This window comes from Olea europaea, unplaced genomic scaffold, assembly GCF_002742605.1.
Source record: "Olea europaea var. sylvestris unplaced genomic scaffold, O_europaea_v1 scaffold870, whole genome shotgun sequence".
Lineage (NCBI taxonomy): Eukaryota > Viridiplantae > Streptophyta > Magnoliopsida > Lamiales > Oleaceae > Olea > Olea europaea.
The window spans coordinates 226917-247225 of record NW_019267156.1 but is presented as its reverse complement, the minus strand read 5'-3'; the positions used below and the strand labels follow the sequence as shown (position 1 = coordinate 247225).

The window sequence follows — 20309 nt, the reverse complement described above, 5'->3', positions numbered from 1 at the left end:
TCTCTTTTTTTTTTTTTTTTTAATTTAGTTCAAGTCCTCCAATTTCCAAAGTATGAAATTTGATCTTCCAAACTTTCCATCCAACGATCAATTTATCATTCTTTCTTTTTCAATTGCTTAGAAACGGGTCCAAAACTAAAACAAAAGAAAATTCATATGAGTTAAGTAAAAAATCAACACTTTGACAATATAAAATCTTAATAATTTGGCCCAGATAAGTGCAAAAAATGCATTTATCAAGGGTACCCCATAAGAAAACAAAAATCGCACCACTAACGCTATGAAAAATGCATAAGCCAAACTAGAAATTTTAAGGGTTTGGGGCTGTTTAGCTTTTGTAAAGCAAATAGATTCTAAAAAAACCAAAATTAGTGTTAGAACTACCACTTGTGCTTTCCTTTGATATGCAGTAAATAGTACAACATACAGATTTTTAGATATTGAAAATAATATTATTTTTGAGCAAAATGGTGCTATTTTTCATGAAAATAAATTTCTTCTCAAAATAAAAAAATAGTGTGTGTGAAGAATTAAGACAAAATATTTTATCAAAACCAAGTTTTTCTACTCATTTTTCAAACCAAGAAAATTTTCAAATTGAACCTAGAAGGAATAGAAGAGCTAGAGTTGAAAAAGATTTTGGCCATGACTACTATGTGTTCAATACTGAGGAAACTCCAATTTTTTTACAAGAAACTTTTACATCACCCGATACTGTATTTTGAAAAGAGACTGTAAATGATGAGATGGATTCTTTAATCTCCAACAACAATTGGAAATTGGTAGAATTACCACAGGGTTTTAAAGCTATTGGTTGTAAATGGATCACTAGAAAGAAATATAAAGTGGATGCTACAGTCGATAAATTCAAGGTTAAATTTGCTGCAAAGGTTTTAAACAAAAAGCTGAGTTCGATTTTTTCTATGCTTTTTTTATTTTCTCGTAACTTGAGGCAATCCATTAGAGTGTTGAATGCAGTGGCTGCAATTTATAATCTTGGAATTCATTGAATGAATGTAAAAACTACCTTTTTGAATGAGGATCTAGATGAAAAACTTTATATGGATTAACCGGAAGGCTTTGTAGAGCCTAGACAAGAAAGCAAAGTATATAAATTGATTAAATCCCTATATGGCTTAAAACGGATACCTAAGCAATGACATGAAAAATTTGATTTCTGCATGATTAAAAATGATTTTAAAACCAACTAGTATAATAAGTGCATATATTATAGACCTTTCGAAAATTCACATGTCATTGTTTATTTCTATGTAGATGATTTGTTTATATCTGGTTCAAACTTGCATATAATAAATGAGACAAAAATCATACTTTGTAACCATTTTGATATGAAAGATTTTGGTGAGGCTAATTTCATTTTGTGTATGAAAATCACAAAAAACATGTGATGGCATTTTTCTTGATCAGCCGCAAAAAATATTAATATGATTTCAAGCACGTCGCTTCTCATTTCGATTCTAGTGTTCACTTATTTCCCGTTGATAATGAAAGTAATGTAATTAATCCAAAGGAATATGCAAGCATAATTGGAAGCTTACGTTATGCAACTTATTGTACTAGACCTAACATTGCATATGCAATAGGAAGTAGATTTACTAACAAGCTAAGGAGAGTCATTGGCATGCCAAGAATGTTTAATGAAATATTTATCTAGTACAAAAAATTATGGCTTGTTTTATAAATAGTATCCCACTGTCCTTGAAGGGTTCAATGATGTCAATTGGAATACTTGGTTAGGAGATTCTCTCTCTACCACTAGATATATTTTTACATTGGGTAATGGTGCTGTGCCATGTGTTGAAATTCTAATAAACAAACAATTATTACTAGCTCAACCATGGAAGCTGAGCTTATATCTTTAGCATCAGCAAGTGAGGAAGCAAATTGGTTAATGGATTTATTTTGTAAAGTTCATTTGTAGGAAACTCCAGTTCTATCTGTGTGAATTCACTAAGATAGCATTGCAACAATTGGTAGAGTACATAATCGTTATTATAATGGTAAATCCAGACATATCGGGGAAAACACAATACTATAAGATCTTATCTAAATAATGGCATCATTAATGTTGATTATGTGAAATCTTTTTTTAATCTTTTAGATTCATTAACAATGGCATTGTCAAGAGAAAGGGTCTGGATCAAATTGATGGGGATGGGATTGAATCTATATAAACAAGAGCCACGCATGAAGATACCCAGCCTGGGACCAGAATCCGAAGAATTGGGTTTAATGGGAAGATAGAATCCTATGGTGGTCGCAAAAAATGCACTATATATTTTATTTGTCTTATTATTATCAATCCTATGGTATGAGTGCATTTATCCCATAATGCTTTTGGAGGTTTAGTTTTTTTTAAAACACTTTTAATGAGATCTATAGCACTTATGAGTGGGATGCAAGTATTATAAGAACACTCTTGATAGATTTCACCTATGTAAGTGTGGAGGTGGGGTCGCTTCCTATAAGAATTGGGCTTATTCTCAAATACGCTCTTGAAACTAGGATTAGCACAAGGCGGTAACATGCTAGTTATTCAAGCTCATTTCAATACCTAGATTGTTATGTGTGAACATCAATTCTTTATTTTCTTTAAGTAGTTGAATAATGTTATTTAACTCTATTGGAGTTATAATCCCAGTCTATGTGACGTCATGTGACATCAAATGATTAGTTAAATGAAATATGAAATTAATTAATTTATTTCATTTATCCTATCATTTAATGGAACATTAGCACCACATAGATTGAGATTATAACCCTAATAGGGTTAAATAGCATTACTCTAAGTAGTCGTAGTTGAATGTTGATTACACTATTGTCTTTGGTGTAAAGGGTTCTGCTTCGCTAAGTGAAGGTTGAATATAGAGCACACCTGCATGATGCATAATTGTCCATCTTTGCCTAGTAATCTTCGCATTTGTTTTATATTAAAATGAGTGGATGGATATTGGTGCATTTTAATGTTTGACCAAGCATGATAATAAAGTAGGATGTGAAAGGCACCACTTATTATAAGGTCTTTTGTGGACACAGTCAGACCACAACTTTAAACCGGTCGATGTGAAATCATAAACAACTAATTCAACATCTTCGACTATATTCCTTAATTTCTTATCTACATTGAATATAAATGGGCGATATAGTCATACATGAGTGGCCTAGAAATCCATTTCAAATAAAATGGTTAGACCTAAATTCATGTCTGATTGTAGAGGCTCACAATTCGTGCTCAAATTAGAGAAAATCGAAGAAAAAACATGAAAGTCCATCGAGTGAAAAAAATGAAGAGTGACATCCGTATCAAATCCTACCAATGTGAGTCTCAAACTGCTAAGTTGACACTTCTACCAACTCCATTAGAATTAATAATCAAATAATTTTATCACGTAATTTTATTTTTTAATTATTTCAAATGTGTCTATGCACTTGCAGAAATTAAAAGAAAAAGAAAAAGGAAAATTGAAGATACAGTTAAACTAGGAGAGTTAATTGTTCCAATGGTCATTGAACTTAGATCCATATCTTTAATTGGTCACTGATGTTTAAAATATTGAGTTTTGATCATTGAATTTAGGCCAATATTTTCGATTGCTCACTGAACTTATGTTCATGTCTTAAATTGCTCACTGAAATTTAAAATGTGGAGTTTTGGCCACTGAATTTTAAAATATGTCGTACATTACTCATTAGCATAATTGTTGAATTTTGAAAAATATCGAGTTTACAATGAGTAATCTATAACACTTTTCAAAGTTTAGTGAGTAATGTACAATATTTCTCAAAGTTTAGTGAGTAATGTACAATATTTTTCAAAGGTCAGTGGTCAAAACTCGACATTTTAAATTTCAATGAGCAATCGAAGACATGGACCTAAATTTAGTGACTAAAATTCAACATTTTAAACTTCAATGACCGATAAAAAACATAGAACTAAGTTCAGTGACCCTTGGAACAATCAACTCATTCTTAAGGTTTGTTATCCTTTCATTACCTTTCCTCTTTCTTCCACCTCCATTTGACCATTTCCATTCTTCTTCACAGTTTTTCCCTCTGAAATTAATTCATTCAGATTCGCAGTAGATCAGAGATTTTTAGGGTGTGGGAGGGCGGGTGGGTAGGTTTCAATTATAATATGGAGAGGCTTATTTATTCCAATTCAATTCATCCTAAAATCCACCACTTTAAGCCCCCTTCTCCGCTTCTCCCCCGTGTCCATTCTGTGCCAAGACTCGGTTTTTCTTCCTTCCCACGCTCTGAATCTCGCCGAGCGAGCTTTCTTTCCTGCAATTTCCATGTTAATGACCAATATTCTCTTTCTGTGAATTCAAGCGATACATGTCAGGAAAATTTGTTGGGTTCTGCGGATTTGCCCGATGGGGCACATCCCAAGCCCCATTTTCTTAAACGAATTGCCCACACATTCTCTGAGCTCCAAAAGGTATTAATTCCATGCGAATTTTGTATTGTTTGATTCCTCTAACGACCGTTAGTTTACTGTGAAGTTTAATTAATTTCTACATAGTAGTTGAATGGAGTTGTTTGGAGACAGTAATTTGTTGTTCTGGAGGTGCAACATTTGTGTAGGTGGATAAATAAATACCGTGTTTATGCTGGATAGATTTTTTTTTTTTTTTTTTTTTTTAAAGATTAAGATATTAGCGTACAGAGTGCTGCTATGAATTGCATTTTCTGAATCAAGTGAACCCTGAAGAACCATTGTAATTCTTTGCTAGAGGAAAGTATGCCACCAACACTGTGTTCGTGCGTGTATGTCGTCGTGCTGCCCAACGCATCTAGTTCTATCAGTATTCTGTTGTACGAGGTAATCTAGATTTTTATACTGACTATAGAGGCATATCAATTGTCAATTCACACGCAATCATTGAATGAACCCTGAGGAGAAGTTTAATGGTCGGAATTTGGGTTTGCTTTCTAATGGTGATCAGTTCGAGTCCCACTGAGGTGAGTAAACTTCAGGGTTTCGTGGGATTAGTCAATGTGCGAGTAAGCTGCCCAGACACCCACGATCATAAAAAAAATTAAAAAAATCCTTTGAATGGAGAGGGATTAAGGCCGTGTTTTAGAGTTTATTTATTTATTTTTAAATCATTTCCCCCAAATTTGTTTTTAACCACACATTCCATAGAACCCATAATATTTTCCAAATAATTGTTGAATCATTTTTCATTTGGAAAAATCTCTCCCAAACAAACGCTAAGTTTTTTAAAATTTGTCAGCTCATCAACAAATGAAGCAGAAGGCTGTATTTCATGATCCTAAAAGAAAGCATTATAAAGTAAGAATTGCAGTTTAGATAGGAGGATTCCACTCACCAAACTATCCTCCTGTTGAGTGTTTTCAAATGTTCTATATGATTTCTTGATGCATAAAGGAAATTTTTTATAGTGCAACTATTTCTTGATTTGATAGCACAATTCTCTTTCTTGTGTAGATTTGTGCAGAAAAAAATTGTTTATGCATTTCTATTTAGTGTGCCCAAACATTATATTGTCATATACTCTATCTTGCCAGCCTTTCAGTTTGCGAAGATTCCAAAAATTAGACATTAACAATTTTTGTTTACCTTAAACTTTTAATTTTTAATCCTATAATGTGTCTGTCAAGACGTTGTTAACTAAAGTTAGTTACCTAACCTTTTTCCAAATTTTTAAGATTTTGCTCGAACCTTATACATATTTAAGTGAACTAATTTGCTGGGCTATATAATTTCTCACAAGACATAACATGGTTTCTGGTTTTTGCCCATATGCCCTTTTTGACAGTCAAATTAATGGAGCAGATGGTTTCAGTACTTGAACAGGAATAACGGCCCCTATTTCAGTCTGATTATCCTGGGATAAGGATCGATGGAAATATTTTCAAATTTTTGTAGTTTCTTATACTGGGATGTTTTTAAGAAAGTTACTAGTTGTGCACTAATATTCAATCATTTCTTTCCATCTAATCTATTATTGTATGGTTAACTGTTATGTGATTTTTCTGTCTTGTATCTCTGTACACCAATCATTTTAAATCAAAAGAAAATATAGGTATTACTCATTGCAAAGCATGACTGATTATAATGAGTACTCTAAATGTACCGGTATATTGACATATGGATAACTCAAGCAAAGCATTTGACTGGTAGATGGTTTTATGATTTCCGAGTAATTTAACACCTAAATCACTCATAATTCCATTATAAAATCTTGTAAATGGACATATGATACAGATTTTCGCCTTGTATTTTGACATTTCATTTTCAAATATGTTTCAGGTAATACTAATCTCTGCAATCGTTTTAGCATTGGTCCACCCGGTTGTTGTGTCACCAGCTTTAGCTAGTTTTCGAAGTGTAGCCAAGACTGGAGGACCAGTGGCTGCAGCAGCAGGGAGTCGACTTATTAGTAGTGAGCTAGTGAGCAGTGCGTGGACTGGCTTCTTTGCCGGATGCTTGCATACATTATCTGGTCCCGACCACCTTGCTGCTTTGGCCCCGCTCTCAATAGGCCGTACAAGAATGGAAAGTGCTGCAGTTGGAGCTCTGTGGGGATGTGGCCATGATGCTGGACAGGCAATATTCGGGCTGCTCTTTCTACTTTTGAAGGATCGGCTTCACATTGAAGTTATCCGAACCTGGGGAACACGAGTGGTGGGCTTTACTCTACTTGTAATCGGTGCTATGGGGATCAAGGAAGCTACAGAAGTCCCTACGCCATGTGTTGCCCTAGAAAATGGGGAATGTGATGTTAGCATGTATGAGACTCTCGACAATCCATCTATCGGGAAGAAGAAGATTGGGTTTGCAACTTTTGCCACTGGGATTGTCCATGGATTGCAACCCGATGCTCTGATGATGATCTTGCCTGCACTTGCTTTGCCATCCCGTTTGGCTGGTGCAGCATTTCTATTTATGTTCTTGGTTGGGACAGTTATTGCTATGGGAAGCTATACCGTCTTTATAGGCACGTGTAGTCAGGCACTCAAGGATAGGGTTCCCAGGATAACCGAGAAGCTCACCTGGGCATCATCCCTTGTTGCCATTGCTTTAGGTCTTGCACTTCTGATTAGCCAATTTTTCGGATTTAGCCTGTATTGATTTATGTTGGAGACTTCATCAGTTGTTTTCTTTAGCTATAGGAAATGATTTTGAGAGGTTTAAATCCACTAATGGGAAACAAAAGATCATCTTAGTAGAATTGCATCTTGATGAGAATTTTTTTCAAGCCTGCTTCGATCCCCCACCCTCACTATTATCTCCAAACTCGAACAACAAAAGATTCAACCGTCATAGATAAAACCAAACACTCTTTTGGGCATATTTAGTAGCATAGATTGGACAACATCGATTATGATTGAGGAAAAAATAGCTGTATTGTCGTGTTAAGTATTGCATCATGTTGCAAGAGCATGTGAACCGAATAAGACTGGAACGAAACATTATACAGAGGATCACTTGAATACAACATCTCCTAAATGATATCTTCGAAGTAAGATCCAATTAGCGCTCGGAGTGAATTTCAGGGCCTAACACATAGCTACGACTTTTAAAAGATTTAGTGCCTATTTGATTCCCATTAATTGGAAAGAAAATGTGTCTTGAATAATATTTTTTAGAAGAATGTATGATTAAAAATGTAGGAAAGTGTTTTGGAAAAATGTGTAGAATACTTTATTGTGAATGTGTGGCTGAAAATTATCATGTAACAAACCATAAAACAAATTAATGTAAATCAAACACGCCCTTAGTTGCATCACCCCTTATGACAATTGCACGCGATGGCATTGCTATTGCTATTGCCTTGCCTGCCTACAAAATGTTTGGGATATCAGTCCAATTATGTTTCACAAGAGCAACAATTAAGATAGAACAAACAGCAAGAGAATAAATTCACAGAACAAACAGCAAGAGAATAAATTCACATATAACACAAGAATTATGTAAAAAAATTGGTCAATTTCCAAGAGGCGCTGTACAAAATGTACTTCACTAATATTCAAACATGCACAGCCATATAAGCTTTCCTTTGCAGATTCAAAGATAAACACATTCAAACAGTCCACGAGTTCAACTCGATCCAAATTGCAGGTCCACAGAGCAACCAGGATGGAACTAAAGTGCTCCTCGAAGAGAAGAAAACACGTCGTTTGGTAAACGACTGCTGCACGTAGCTCTCCAATTAGTTATTACTGCATCAATCCCTTTGCTTTTTGTTGATGTCATATAGTATGCATGCATCTGCTGCAGTCTTTATCTGTCACCACAGAATGAATTAGTCACAGTTGAATACAATCTTCAAAAAGACGAACTGTAATTAGTTAGGAAGCAAGACACAAAACAGTCAATCAAACGAATTTTAAAACCCAACTATCTTTTCTAGAGAGCTATCATGTGGGGATACTGCGTGCACAATGTAAAGATTGAAAACATGGTTGCCACAAATAGAAAGTCGGGGACATGGCTGATTTAACGTTTAAATAGACGTTTTCAGTTGGTGGGTGACTTTTCTCACAATGCAAAAGGCCTTTCATATTTAAGAAGTCCAAAAATACCCTTCTATTGGTGAGCGCCAGAATCAAAATTACACCATCATCATCAATGTTCACCCAACAATATTGACATAGACACAATGAAGTTCACCAAAGCTGAAAATAAAAGCGAAATTTTGTAGTTTTGGAAGAGTTCTACCTTGATAAATGCAAGTTTTTAAATATCATGCGGTGTCAATATTAATGCTCTTCTTCGTCCTTGCACGTTTTAATATTACTGACTAACAATGAATAAGTTGACCTTTTTTTATTTTTAATAACAAAAAGGGCTGTGGGAATATCAAGGTTTGAAGGGGATATTAGATTAGCAAGATTTGAATGGGTTTTGAGCGAGGAAAAATGGCAGCTGATTGGGTTCTAGCAGTTCAAATGGTTTAAAAGGATGATGGTAACAAATAACGAGGTTGGGTTGCTTTCTTTCTTTATTTTTATTTTATTTTATTATTTTTTTAAAATTATTGCATTCAAAGGCCTTTCTCATAAACCCACAGCAAGACAAGGTGTCAAGGACTGCAGCTTTACTTAGTCCCTTGACACTATCGCAGCCGCAGCTTGCCCAACTTCGACTGCACATTGTAAATATTATTTCAAGTTTGAGTTGTAATTTTTTTTTCATTGTAATAGTTATGTTAGTTATAAAATAGCTCTGATATTAGTAAATGTTTAGTATGATTCATCGTCTTTTAAACGTCTACTTCTGCCATTTAGGTTTTTGTTCCAAACGTTATTATAGGGGGTTAGTCATTCAAAAATCTTTAGTCATTCAAAAATCTTTCAAACACATTAGTATCTACACCCTGCACCAGCAATTGTAATTTTCTGCTTTCGTCAATTTTAATGTTCAGTTTCATCAATCAATGTTCAATTTACTTTCAATGTATTCAAATTCTCTGTTGTAAGCTTTCTAAAAAATTGTAATCAAATTTTTTTTCGTCCCAACGCGATCGAGAAAAGGCGAAAGGTAATCTAGCGGGACAGATTACTGCAGCACGGTGTCTCTTTCTATGCCAAGAAGAAAGACATCCTGTGAAAGTTGGCATCAGAGCTGTGGCTCACGACCCTCAATAAGAAAGCTATGAATCCGATTACATCCCACACCACTGAAGTGGGAGAGCCTCAAAAGAAAAGTACTACTAAACAACGCGTGGATGCGCTTGATGAGACAACTACTAGGTTGTGCTATGCCATGGATGGTCTCGAGGAAAAAGTCAAGATGGCAGAATCTGAGATTCGTGGATTACACTTCCAACTGGATGAAAGCTAAAGGGCTTGCGCAGCAATGACTAAAACTGCTGCAATCATTCCTGATCTACAGGATGAAATGGAAGAGTTGAGAGCACAATTACGAGTACTCCAACGTACGGTGGGCAATGTGTAAGCTCCCATATCTGAGTATGCTCCTAAACTCAGAATTCTTGAGTCGTGCACCTATGAAGGGGTTGTGATGCAAAAGAAGTCAAAAACTTCTTGTTTGACATGGAACAATACTTTCTTGCAACTTCGATCGAAGATAAAGCTAGAAAGGTAACCACAGATACCATGTATCTGGGTGGAGATGCAAAACTATGATGGCGAACCAAATATACTAACATTCAGACCAACAGGGTCTGAATAGATTCTTGGGATCTCCTCAAGGAAGCGATTAGATCTCAGTTTTTCTTGAAAAATGTCGAGTCTCAAGCTCGACGAGCACTTCGAGACCTGAAACATACAAGCTCTATCAGAGAGTGTGTGAAATCATTTTCAGGACATATGCTGAATATTCGAGATATGTCGGAAAAGGATAAGCTCTTCACCTTCATGGAAGGGTTGAAACCGTGGACACGCACGCAACTTCAAAGACAGAAGGTTATTGATTTGAGCATGGCCATGGGAGCCGTCGAATGCTTGAGCGACTACCAAACGGAATCTAGAAAAGATCGACCTTTAGGGAGTAATTAAGCAATTGGAGGTGGTAACAGACCTTAGAGACCCAGCTCGAACCCAAATGGGGGAGAACGTTACTCTCAGAATAAGGAAGGAGCCTATCAAAGCACCCGTGGCTTTCAGGGAAATTATCATAATAGCCGTCAAGGAAATTTCAACGGCAGCAACAGTAACAACTGGAACAAAAGAAAAGCACGGAGGGTCAAACTGATGCCACTCCCAAATTGATGTGCATTTTATGCGAAGGACCTCATCGGGTGTCGGAGTGTCCTCAGAAAAGAATGGTGAATGCATATTATCAACTAGCAAGTGGCGGGTCAAGTTCAAAGCAAGAGGCCCCACAAGCTAGTTGTCATGATGAGACCGACTCCGAAGAGGATCAGGATGTAGTTGGGGTATTTTCACATCGGTGCAACACACTGTCGCATCGGGTTGCTGAAAAGGATGATGTCCCTTTGAAAGTGGCAAGGATGGAATAAGCGAAGGATCGAATTTGTAAGGCCAAAGGTTTAATGCACATTTATGTGAATCAATGGGAAGCCAATCAGGGCTATAGTGGATACTGGTGCTACCCACAACTACCTTGCATGTACCGAAGTAGAGCGACTCGGACTTGTTTTGGAAAAGGGTAGTGGGAAAGTTAAAGCAATCAACTCCACTGCTCAACCAATAGCTGGAGTGACGAAATCAGTATTGATCAAAGCAGGTCCTTTTGAGGGAAGGACAAATTTATCTGCAATTCAAATGGAAGATTTCAAGCTTATTCTAGGATTGGAATTTCTTCGGGATACTAAGACAGCAGTGTTGTCGTATTCTATTCATTGATGATGATGGGTAATAAGCCGTGTATCATCCCTATATAAGTTGGGAGAATGGGCTAGAAGAGTATCTAAGCTATGCAATTTAGTAAGGGTTTCAAGAGAAATGAACCTTCTTTTTTGTGCACTCTTCGATTAGAGGAGATCGAAGAGGCGACTGATCCTATTCCAAAACCCATTAAAAGGCTTATTTGGGAATTTGAGGACATCATGCCGGACAAATTACCAAAGAAATTACCGCCAAGGACGATTGATCATGAAATTGAACTTACTCCAGGTGCCGAACCTCCCGCCAAGGCACCATACCGTATGTCTCAGCCAGATCTTGAAGAGTTTAGAAAGCAATTGGGAGAAATGTTGGAGAGTGGAATCATTATGCCTGCGAAGTCACCATACAGAGCTCCTGTGTTGTTTCAGAAAAAGACCGATGATTCTCTTAGAATGTGCTGTGACTATCGAGCCTTGAACAAGATCACTGTAAAGAATAACTATCCTATCCCACTGGTTGCAGGTTGCTTCCATCGACTGAGTCGGGTGAAGTATTACACAAAAATTGATCATAGGTCCGGATACTAGCAAGTTCGAATCAAGGAGGGAGATAAAGCAAAGACTACGGTAGTAACCAGATATGGAGCCTTTGAATTTAAAGTGATGCCTTTTGGTTTGATAAACGCTCCAGCAACGTTTTGTACTATTATGAATCAAGTACTTCACGGGTTCTTAAATGATTTTGTCGTGGTGTACTTGGAAGACATAGTAATCTACAGCGAGACATTAAAGGAACATGTCCAACATGTGAGACAAGTTTTCAATCGGCTACGAGAGAATGAACTCTATGCCAAACCGTCTAAATGCTCATTTGCTCAGACATCTATCAATTTCTTGGATCACATCATTGAACAAGGTAAAATCCACATGGATTCGAAGAAGATTACAGCCATCAAGGATTGATAACCACCAAAAATCGTATATAATGTACGTTCATTTCTTGGGTTATGCAATTACCATCGAAGATCTGTGAAAGACTACTCAAAAATTGCACTGCCACTTACTAAACTGACAAAGAAGGATAAGGATTGGGATTGGTCGTCCCAATGCCAAACTGCTTTTGAAAGGTTGAAGAAGTCCATGTGGACGAACCCGATTTTAGCCTTACCGAATATGACTAAACCATTTGAAATTTATACAGATGCTTCAAATTTTGCACTTGGCGGAGTCCTTATACAAGAAGGACATCTGGTAGCATATGAGAGCCGGAAGTTAAACCAAACTGAACGTCGTTACTCGGCGCATGAAAATGAATTGTTGGCAGTAGTCCATTGTCTCAGAGGATGACGTCGCTATTTGCTTGGGTCTCCATTTGTTGTGAAGACAGATAACACTGCTTTTAGTCACTTCATGTTCCAACCAAAACGATCAAGCAAGCAAGCTCGTTGGCAGGAATTTCTTTCCGAGTTCAATTTTATGCTAGAGTATCGTCCCGGATCGAGTAATCATGTTGCTGATGCACTTATGGAGAAGGACCCGACTACTCAATATTTGGTCGACCTCATCAAGCAGGGTAAAACTCGACAATTCTGGCTCGATGGGGAACTAGTGAAGACAAAGGGAGATCGCCTATATGTTCCTAAGGGTGGAGATTTGAGGAAATCACTAATTACGGAATGCCACGACACGATTTGGGCAAGGCATCTCGAGGAGGAATGCACATCAAAGATATTTTCAACGAAAGACTAGATTGGGTTGGCGTTCAGCGACGAGTATCCCCCATATCTCTTAGCGGAGTGAAAGCAGCTCATATTTAATAATAATATAAGATTATGAGAATAAGAATATAAATGAATAATGGAGTCAAATACGCATCAAGAGAACAGTAATCAGTCCCAGAGTTCCTTTAGAGTATTGTACCAGTATGGAACCATCGTCAAGTATAGTATAGCGTGTGAAGTAGGCTTAGGTTGGATAGAGGGTGCACTACTACAACGTCCATACTACTGACCTCAAATGCGGGATGACATTGCAATCTATGTAAAAACCTGCCTTATTTGTCAGCAAGTTAAGACAGATCATCAGAAAAATGTGGGCTTGTTGGAGCCCCTTTCCGTCCCAACCCGGCCATTCAAAAGTGTATCGATGGACTACATTATTGGATTGCCAAAAGTGGAGGATTTTAGCTCTATTATCGTCGTGGTGGACCGTCTATCAAAATATGCAACTTTCATTGCAGTGCCTAAGTATGTATCCACAGAAGAGACAGCTCAACTCTTCTTCAAATATATTGTCAAATACTTGGGAACTACCTAAGGGCATTGTCAGTGATCGAGATCCTCGTTTCACTGGCATCTTTTGGATTGAATTGTTCAAGCTTCTTGGTTCAACTTTGAGCATAAGTTCTAATTTTCACCCACAATCTGACGTACAGACTGAGCGCATCAATTCTATGCTAGAAGAATATCTTCGACACTTTATCTCTACTTCGCAAAAAAACTGGGTAAAACTTTTGGATGCTGCTCAGATTTGCTTCAATGCCCAAAATAGCTCTTCCACCAATAAAAGTCCTTTTGAGATTGTTACTGGCCAGCAACTGCTACTTCCTCATACAGTGGATATCGAACGAAGTATCAAGTCTCCTCAAGCAAAGAACTTTTCTCAAGAGTGGAAACGAAATATTGAAATTGCTCGAAGTCATCTTGAGAAAGCTCAAAAAGGTATAAAAAGAGTGCAGATCTAAAGTGTTTTTTCATTGAATTCAATGTTGGAGATCTGGTAATGATTAAGCTTCCCAACAGAAATGTTTACAAACCATCAAGAGGAAAGGACTCAAGACTGATGCCAAAATACATTAGATCATTACTCATCGTGAAGAGGATTAGAAGAGTTGCATACATAGTTGAACTCCCCTCATGATGTAAAATCCACGAGGTCCTTTATATTAGTGTGCTGAAGCCATACTTTGCAAATAAGGAGGACGCATCTAGAAATGAGCTAAAGCGACCTGTGTTTGAACTGAAGAAAGCTGGAAAGAAAGTTGCTGAAGTTATTCTTGACTATCGAATTACTCGAGCTTCTCGAAAAGATTATTAAGAGTACTTGGTCAAATGGATTGGATGCAGCAGCGAGGAGAATACTTGGGAAAGAGAAAAGGATCTTGGAGCCTTCAAACCATTAATTGAAGCATATCATGCATTGATAGCACCGATGACGTCCCTAAAAAAAATGGGGGAGAATGTCAAGGACTGCAGCTTTACTTAGCCCCTTGACACTATCGCAGCCGCAGTTTGCCCAATTTCGGCCGCACTTTGTAAATATTATTTCAAGTTTAAGTTGTAATTTTCTTTTCATTGTAATAGTTATTTCCGTTGTAAAAATAGCTCTGATATTAATAAACGTTTAGTATGTCTTAGTCTTTTAAACGTCTACTCCCGTCACTTAGATTTTTGTTCCGAATGCTATTATAGGGGGTATTAGTCATTCAAAAATATTTCAAACTCATTGGTGTCCGCCCCCTGCACCAGCAATCGTAATGTTCAGTTTTCATCAATCAATGTTCAATTTACTTTCAATGTATTCAAATTCTCTATTGTAAGCTTTCTACAAAATTGTAATCAAATTTTCTTTCGTCTCGATGCGATGGAGAAAAGGCGGAAGATAGTATAGCGGAACAGATTACTGTCGCACGGCGTCCCTTTCTGTGCCAAAAAGAAAGGCACCCGTGAAACACGGTCATTTACCCATATTACCACTTCTAGTGACTGTTTAGTGTGATTAAATTAGTCTTCTACACAATTTATAGGTCGTATGATTAATTATTTGTAGGGGCATCTTATTTGTAGATTATCCTTGCTGGTGATGAAGTAAACCAAATCTTCATCCACATCTTAATTTCATTTCTACATGTCAAGTCAATTCCTGAAACAAGTCTTTATCTAGACTACATCCTAATTTGCATGACATAACATGTTTTAATATCATGATTTAATACAATGTTAGACGTAACATGTTATCTACCAATTACATATTACATGACATGGAGGATATCATCAAGCCTGGTAGATTCATTGATCTGGACTGCCCACTTTACTTGAAACCAAAGACTCATCCTAATTTGGAGCAAGTCCATCTTTAATTTTCCTTCTAAGATATAATTTATTCAGTATACAATGAAGAAATCATAATTCATAATTAATTTCATCACGTTGCATATTTTTCCTGAGCCAAGAAGCATATACTACATCTTGGAGTCACAAAACTGTCATTAGAAATATTTCAGAGGGCTTTCCTATACAGCATGTTTACCTGGATAAGATTGACTGATTGCTTGATTGTCCATCCGAATAGAATTAAAGCAAATAGAGTTAAGTACATCCAACTCTGCATTGCAGCATTCACTAATACCTAAAGAGAAAATCGATGGAAATACCAAGCTAGGTAAATTTTCACAAGAGACTACATATTACCAATAACAAGAAGACAAGAGTCTTACATCAGTCAAATTCTCGGTTTCCTTTGTCGCTAGAAGAAACAAAATAATGTAAAGAACCTGTCAACCAAATTGCTTAAATTAGATGATTAAACATAAAATATCACTTGAAATTAGAAGGACTTAGATATTCACCTCACAGGATACACAACAGTAACCCATAAATTTGCGATTCCCATAGTAAGCCCTGAACAGCCAACTGCTACTGTCCTTTACGTCTTTATGACTAGTTTTGCCTACCAAGAAGGAACTGCGATATACATGAGGTCAGAGAAAGTTAAATATAAAGGAAGATCCACGAGACATGGAAAAAGATAAATGTTGTACAATAAAGACACCGATTGCAAAAACGGCTCCAGCTAAATGCACTTTTCTCAGGTTAGAAATTCAATAGAAACAGTGTGCAATAGTTTAATACCTGTACATTTGTAACCAGTGGCTAGCAATATCTAGAGCGAGCAACGACAAGAAAACAAAGCCAGGCCTGCAAGAAATTGGGAAGAGAACCTCAACTATGTATTCAATTGTAATCACAGCAATTAATATAAGTAAAAGTTGTAGCAAATCACCTATAAACTTGGGAGAGTATTACCAGCAAGCAGGCAGTGCTTATCCTGGGAGACAAAACACAAATTCAATGTGGAAAGTGCAGACAAAAAATTCACATCTGAGATCCTGAGTTAGACAAGTATAGCTAATAATGAGAAATATAAATGCATTCTTACCTATCTGTAACCATGTCGAGAACAGCTCCAAAGGTTGAAACTGAAATCAACAAAGCAAATCAATTGATTGCACATATGGCAGGTATGGGTAATCATTTTCATAATTTCTTTAAAAGATTCCATACACACACTAGACTGGGCGTATAACAGTAATTGCAGAAGTTCAGTTCACCATAATTACCACTACAAACATCTTCCTACAATCTTTTCCCCTTTAGTAGTTCTATTGTCAAAATAGATGATACTTATTAATCATTCCTAGATTTCTTCAAATTTAAATTCAAATCACTCTTTTATTTCTTTGGTATTTGTCTTTTGCAATGAAACCATATTTGGACCACAAACCTTCAATTGCATAAATTACCGAACAATCAGTACATGAACCCCCGTCCTTTAGAAAGATATGCCCGCCAGGAAGGAAAGTCAGGCAGGTTCAGATACGCCGGCTTAGCCCTTGGCTACTTACTATTCCCATCTTAAAATAGGCTTCTTCCTTTGCTAATGCCACAGACAGCAAAAAGTGGAGTCTTGGTCTTCGCAAGCTGTCCAATGAACTCTAAGCTAAACTGAATATCTATAATCACCTCACTCACTCTAAGGGGGAGGGAGTATGACTTATGGTTTCCAAGCCTGGCGCGAAGCGAAGGGATTGGATTTAACCTACAATCATATCAGTGGGTTGTCCATTGTTTGGGAGAAGTGTTCAGTGAAACATTATAAAACTTAGCAAAATTTAAACAAGATCAACGGGAATGTCCTTTCATCTATAAAGCACATAATCAGCACTTCACTGTTCAATTTGTTAACACAACAGGATATTACACACAAAATCCATACATATATAGAACAGTAAATATTTAAAACCAAACAGAAAATCTTTGGTGTTACCTAAAAGCCAAATCAGATAATTGTTGGCTCACCAAAAAATAAATAAATAAATAAAATAAAAATGAAACTTGAGTACAACAGTTTATAGAATACCTCGACTAAATTGTCAAAACATACAAACCCATACCTTGATTCAATTTGCGCGCAAACCAACCATCTAATGCATCACAAGCAAAGCTGAACGAAACCAGGCATTCAATTATTCAATAAATTTAATAATCTTACTTCAATAGAAAATCAAGAAAGTAATGAAAAGATCCGCACCTAATAAAATAAAGAACTGAGAAAAGATATTTGTCCTTGAAGCATATGGCAAAGGCAAAGCAATTCAGTATAATTCTCACGTATCCTGTATCCACATTGACAAAAGAACACATCATTAAATCTTAAACTAAAGTGTACAATGTTAGCTTCTCATCTAAAAACATAGTCTCAACAATCCCGAAACCCGGATTTAGCCTTCACGGCGCACAATTTTCATAACCCTCTCAACATACGATAAATCAATTGAAAAAGAATTAACTAGCTCAAATACTCACCAATGATGTTGGGGACGTATAGGTAAACACTTAATGTGCTGGGTCTCGATTTGTCCGACATAACTGCACCAAGGATTGGAATCACTATCACTGGAATTATACGGAATTTACAGTAGATGTAACAATTTCCGCATCTAATCCTATTTAAAAAATTCAACTTAAATACGGACGATTTGGGTAGTTTTCAATATATTTATTTGGGAGTAACTGAATATCAAAATATCCACTATCCCGGGTGAATAATTCCCCTTATCAATCTGAAAATCATGAGGGAAAGCAAGAAAAGAAGAGTTTGATAAAGAAAGAAAGAAAGAAAGAAAGTTCAAATCGGATGTGAAATGATATCCATTTCTTCCTCGTCGAAAATGGAAGAATATTATGCCACCTTTTACTAATAATTAAAATTCAAATTTTAATGTAAGTCGAAGTGAATGATTAATTTGAACATAATTACACATAAGTTCTAGTGTATAAAATATGTACAATGGGGGTGACGGGTGTAGATACCCATGTGTATTCAAATTTTGTATATGAAGTACAATTTTTTTTTGTTAATCATACATTTCACCAATTTTTATTAAATCTTACTAAAAATTCCTACCAAAAGGGCTATATTCTTTTGAGAGTTAAAATGGTCACGAAACCTGTGAAATTCACTTTAACCCCTTACTTGTTAAGCGTGTCTCATATTGGACTCAATCCCTTGAGATGAGTCATTTGTCCACCGTTTGGCCCCTTAATTCTCATGTATAAAAATTCCCTAGATTGTATGGATTTGTACATTTCCTATTCATAGATGTGCGCCTGCTTTTATTCAGTTAGATACAAAATCATCTATTTTTGAAACAGGAATTAAAGTACTAGATCTTTTAGTCCTATTTTTTTCCTTAAAAAAATGGAAGTCTCTTTCTCACATCCATTCTCCATCACACTGTCGGAACAGTGGCATTCTCCCTTGACTTTATCTTTAATTGAATTATGGAACTCTCTCCTTGGGCATTGTCTCGGAGTGAGGTTCGGTGAAATAGACATGTCTGTGGAGAGGTAGCCTATAGACTCAAGCAACCAGCCTTTAATTTAAATTTTTTTCTCTTATATTTTCAATCATACAATTTTCAATAAAATATTATTATATGTAAATCGAAAAAGTTTTTATTATTTTATAATCACTTATTTTTCAAAAAAAAGTATTTCTCCCATTATAATTCAAATTAATGGAGGCCAAACGGGGGGATTCTTGATTAAAGTGCCAAGCATTAGTGTAAACGATGCTCACAAAATGCTACATGTGAGAGTAGTGATTACACCTAAAGTATAACGCGGTGATTGTAGATAGCTTTGAGGTGTTGATTCCTCATGTAGATGGAAAATTATTGAAATGATACAATAGCTCGAGGGTTTTGTAAATTCTGTAAAAAGAATTTATCAATTTGAAATGAAGTTTAACTATCAGTGTTTGAGATAACGAAGTTTGAATCAATATACGAAATGGTGAAGTATTGGAATTCCCTCAATCGGTTTGGATTAATCAATACCAATCATACATTCTAATACTCAATTAAAGATCTTTTATCTTAATATTTTAATTGGAAGATAAAACATTGAACACCTATTTAATTTCACCATAATACTATATTAATTCTAAAATCTAAATTTTCCAAAACACATAGCCACTTTAATCCAGTGAAATAAGATTCAAAATCAATTATATACATCAAGCATATAATAGTAGAGAATCACACCAATCAGATAATAAAAGTTGGAATTCAATCAATACTTCAATTTTTCAATGGAAAGAACATGATTAGATCCATGGAAAACTTAATACCAATTAAATCAATTTCAAAATACATTCATAAAATAGGAAATCCAAACTCTAGAATTGTTTATCAATGAAAAACCAAATTACATGTGTGAAATGACATTAAAATCACTGATACCAATTGAGTTCGTTTGTGGCTTCACCAATAATTTTCTAGCCTTCCATGGAGTTTTCTTGTGTCAAGAGATGAGAAGAATGGTGTCTTGGTTTATTCCCCCACGTTCTGGAGTGTTTTAGGCTTAAAGAACGTATGAAAACGTGTTTCCATAAGTGGTAGCATCAATTTAGGAAGCTGAAAACTCAGCCTCGAAGTATAACCATTTTCTTCATCGAATATCTTTCAATATTTTGGTCATAACTTTCTCTCTCGATATCCGATTGAGGTGATTCAAGTTGTGTTGGAAAGATAACACAAAGAGTACAATTTTGGTAGAAATATGATTTTTCCAATTCGGCTATTTACTGGTTCAAAAATTGATCTAAATATCTTACTAAAAATCTAGAACATCCTTGTGCAGTTGAAATTTGATTTGTGAC

General features: G+C 36.0%; 2 protein-coding genes across 5 annotated transcripts; one reads left to right on the top strand and one right to left on the bottom strand.

Moving 5' to 3' along the window:
* Positions 1 to 4016: 4016 nt before the first annotated feature.
* On the top strand, positions 4017 to 7223 carry LOC111392020. 4 transcript variants are annotated; one of them, XM_023017308.1, is made up of 3 exons: positions 4230 to 4462; positions 4758 to 4846; positions 6302 to 7223. In XM_023017308.1, the coding sequence occupies exons 2-3, from the start codon at positions 4766 to 4768 to the stop codon at positions 7121 to 7123; spliced, it is 903 nt and encodes a 300-aa protein (XP_022873076.1). In that variant the 5' UTR covers positions 4230 to 4462; positions 4758 to 4765; the 3' UTR covers positions 7124 to 7223. The 4 variants fall into 4 exon arrangements, with proteins under 4 accessions (XP_022873075.1, XP_022873076.1, XP_022873078.1 ...); XM_023017310.1 differs by having other exon boundaries at positions 4305 to 4462; positions 4758 to 4986; XM_023017307.1 differs by lacking the exon at positions 4758 to 4846 and having other exon boundaries at positions 4017 to 4462.
* Positions 7224 to 7924: 701 nt separating this feature from the next.
* Positions 7925 to 18369, bottom strand: LOC111392027 (probable CDP-diacylglycerol--inositol 3-phosphatidyltransferase 2). Its single transcript, XM_023017315.1, has 10 exons — positions 17951 to 18369; positions 17676 to 17760; positions 17539 to 17588; positions 16524 to 16563; positions 16368 to 16412; positions 16217 to 16282; positions 15934 to 16048; positions 15802 to 15858; positions 15615 to 15713; positions 7925 to 8279 (listed from the first exon to the last, which is right to left on the bottom strand). The coding sequence occupies exons 1-10, from the start codon at positions 18009 to 18011 to the stop codon at positions 8220 to 8222; spliced, it is 678 nt and encodes a 225-aa protein (XP_022873083.1). The 5' UTR covers positions 18012 to 18369; the 3' UTR covers positions 7925 to 8219.
* Positions 18370 to 20309: the final 1940 nt, after the last annotated feature.

Coding starts and splice junctions, on each gene's coding strand:
- LOC111392020 (XM_023017307.1), top strand. CDS start 4,157: ATGGAGAGGCTTATTTATTCCAATTCAATTCATCCTAAAATCCACCAC. Junction 4,463..6,301: donor CATTCTCTGAGCTCCAAAAG/GTATTAATTCCA, acceptor AATATGTTTCAG/GTAATACTAATCTCTGCAAT.
- LOC111392027 (XM_023017315.1), bottom strand. CDS start 18,011: ATGTCGGACAAATCGAGACCCAGCACATTAAGTGTTTACCTATACGTC. Junction 16,564..17,538: donor TGCGCGCAAATTGAATCAAG/GTATGGGTTTGT, acceptor TGTTGATTTCAG/TTTCAACCTTTGGAGCTGTT. Junction 16,049..16,216: donor CACTGGTTACAAATGTACAG/GTATTAAACTAT, acceptor TGTATATCGCAG/TTCCTTCTTGGTAGGCAAAA.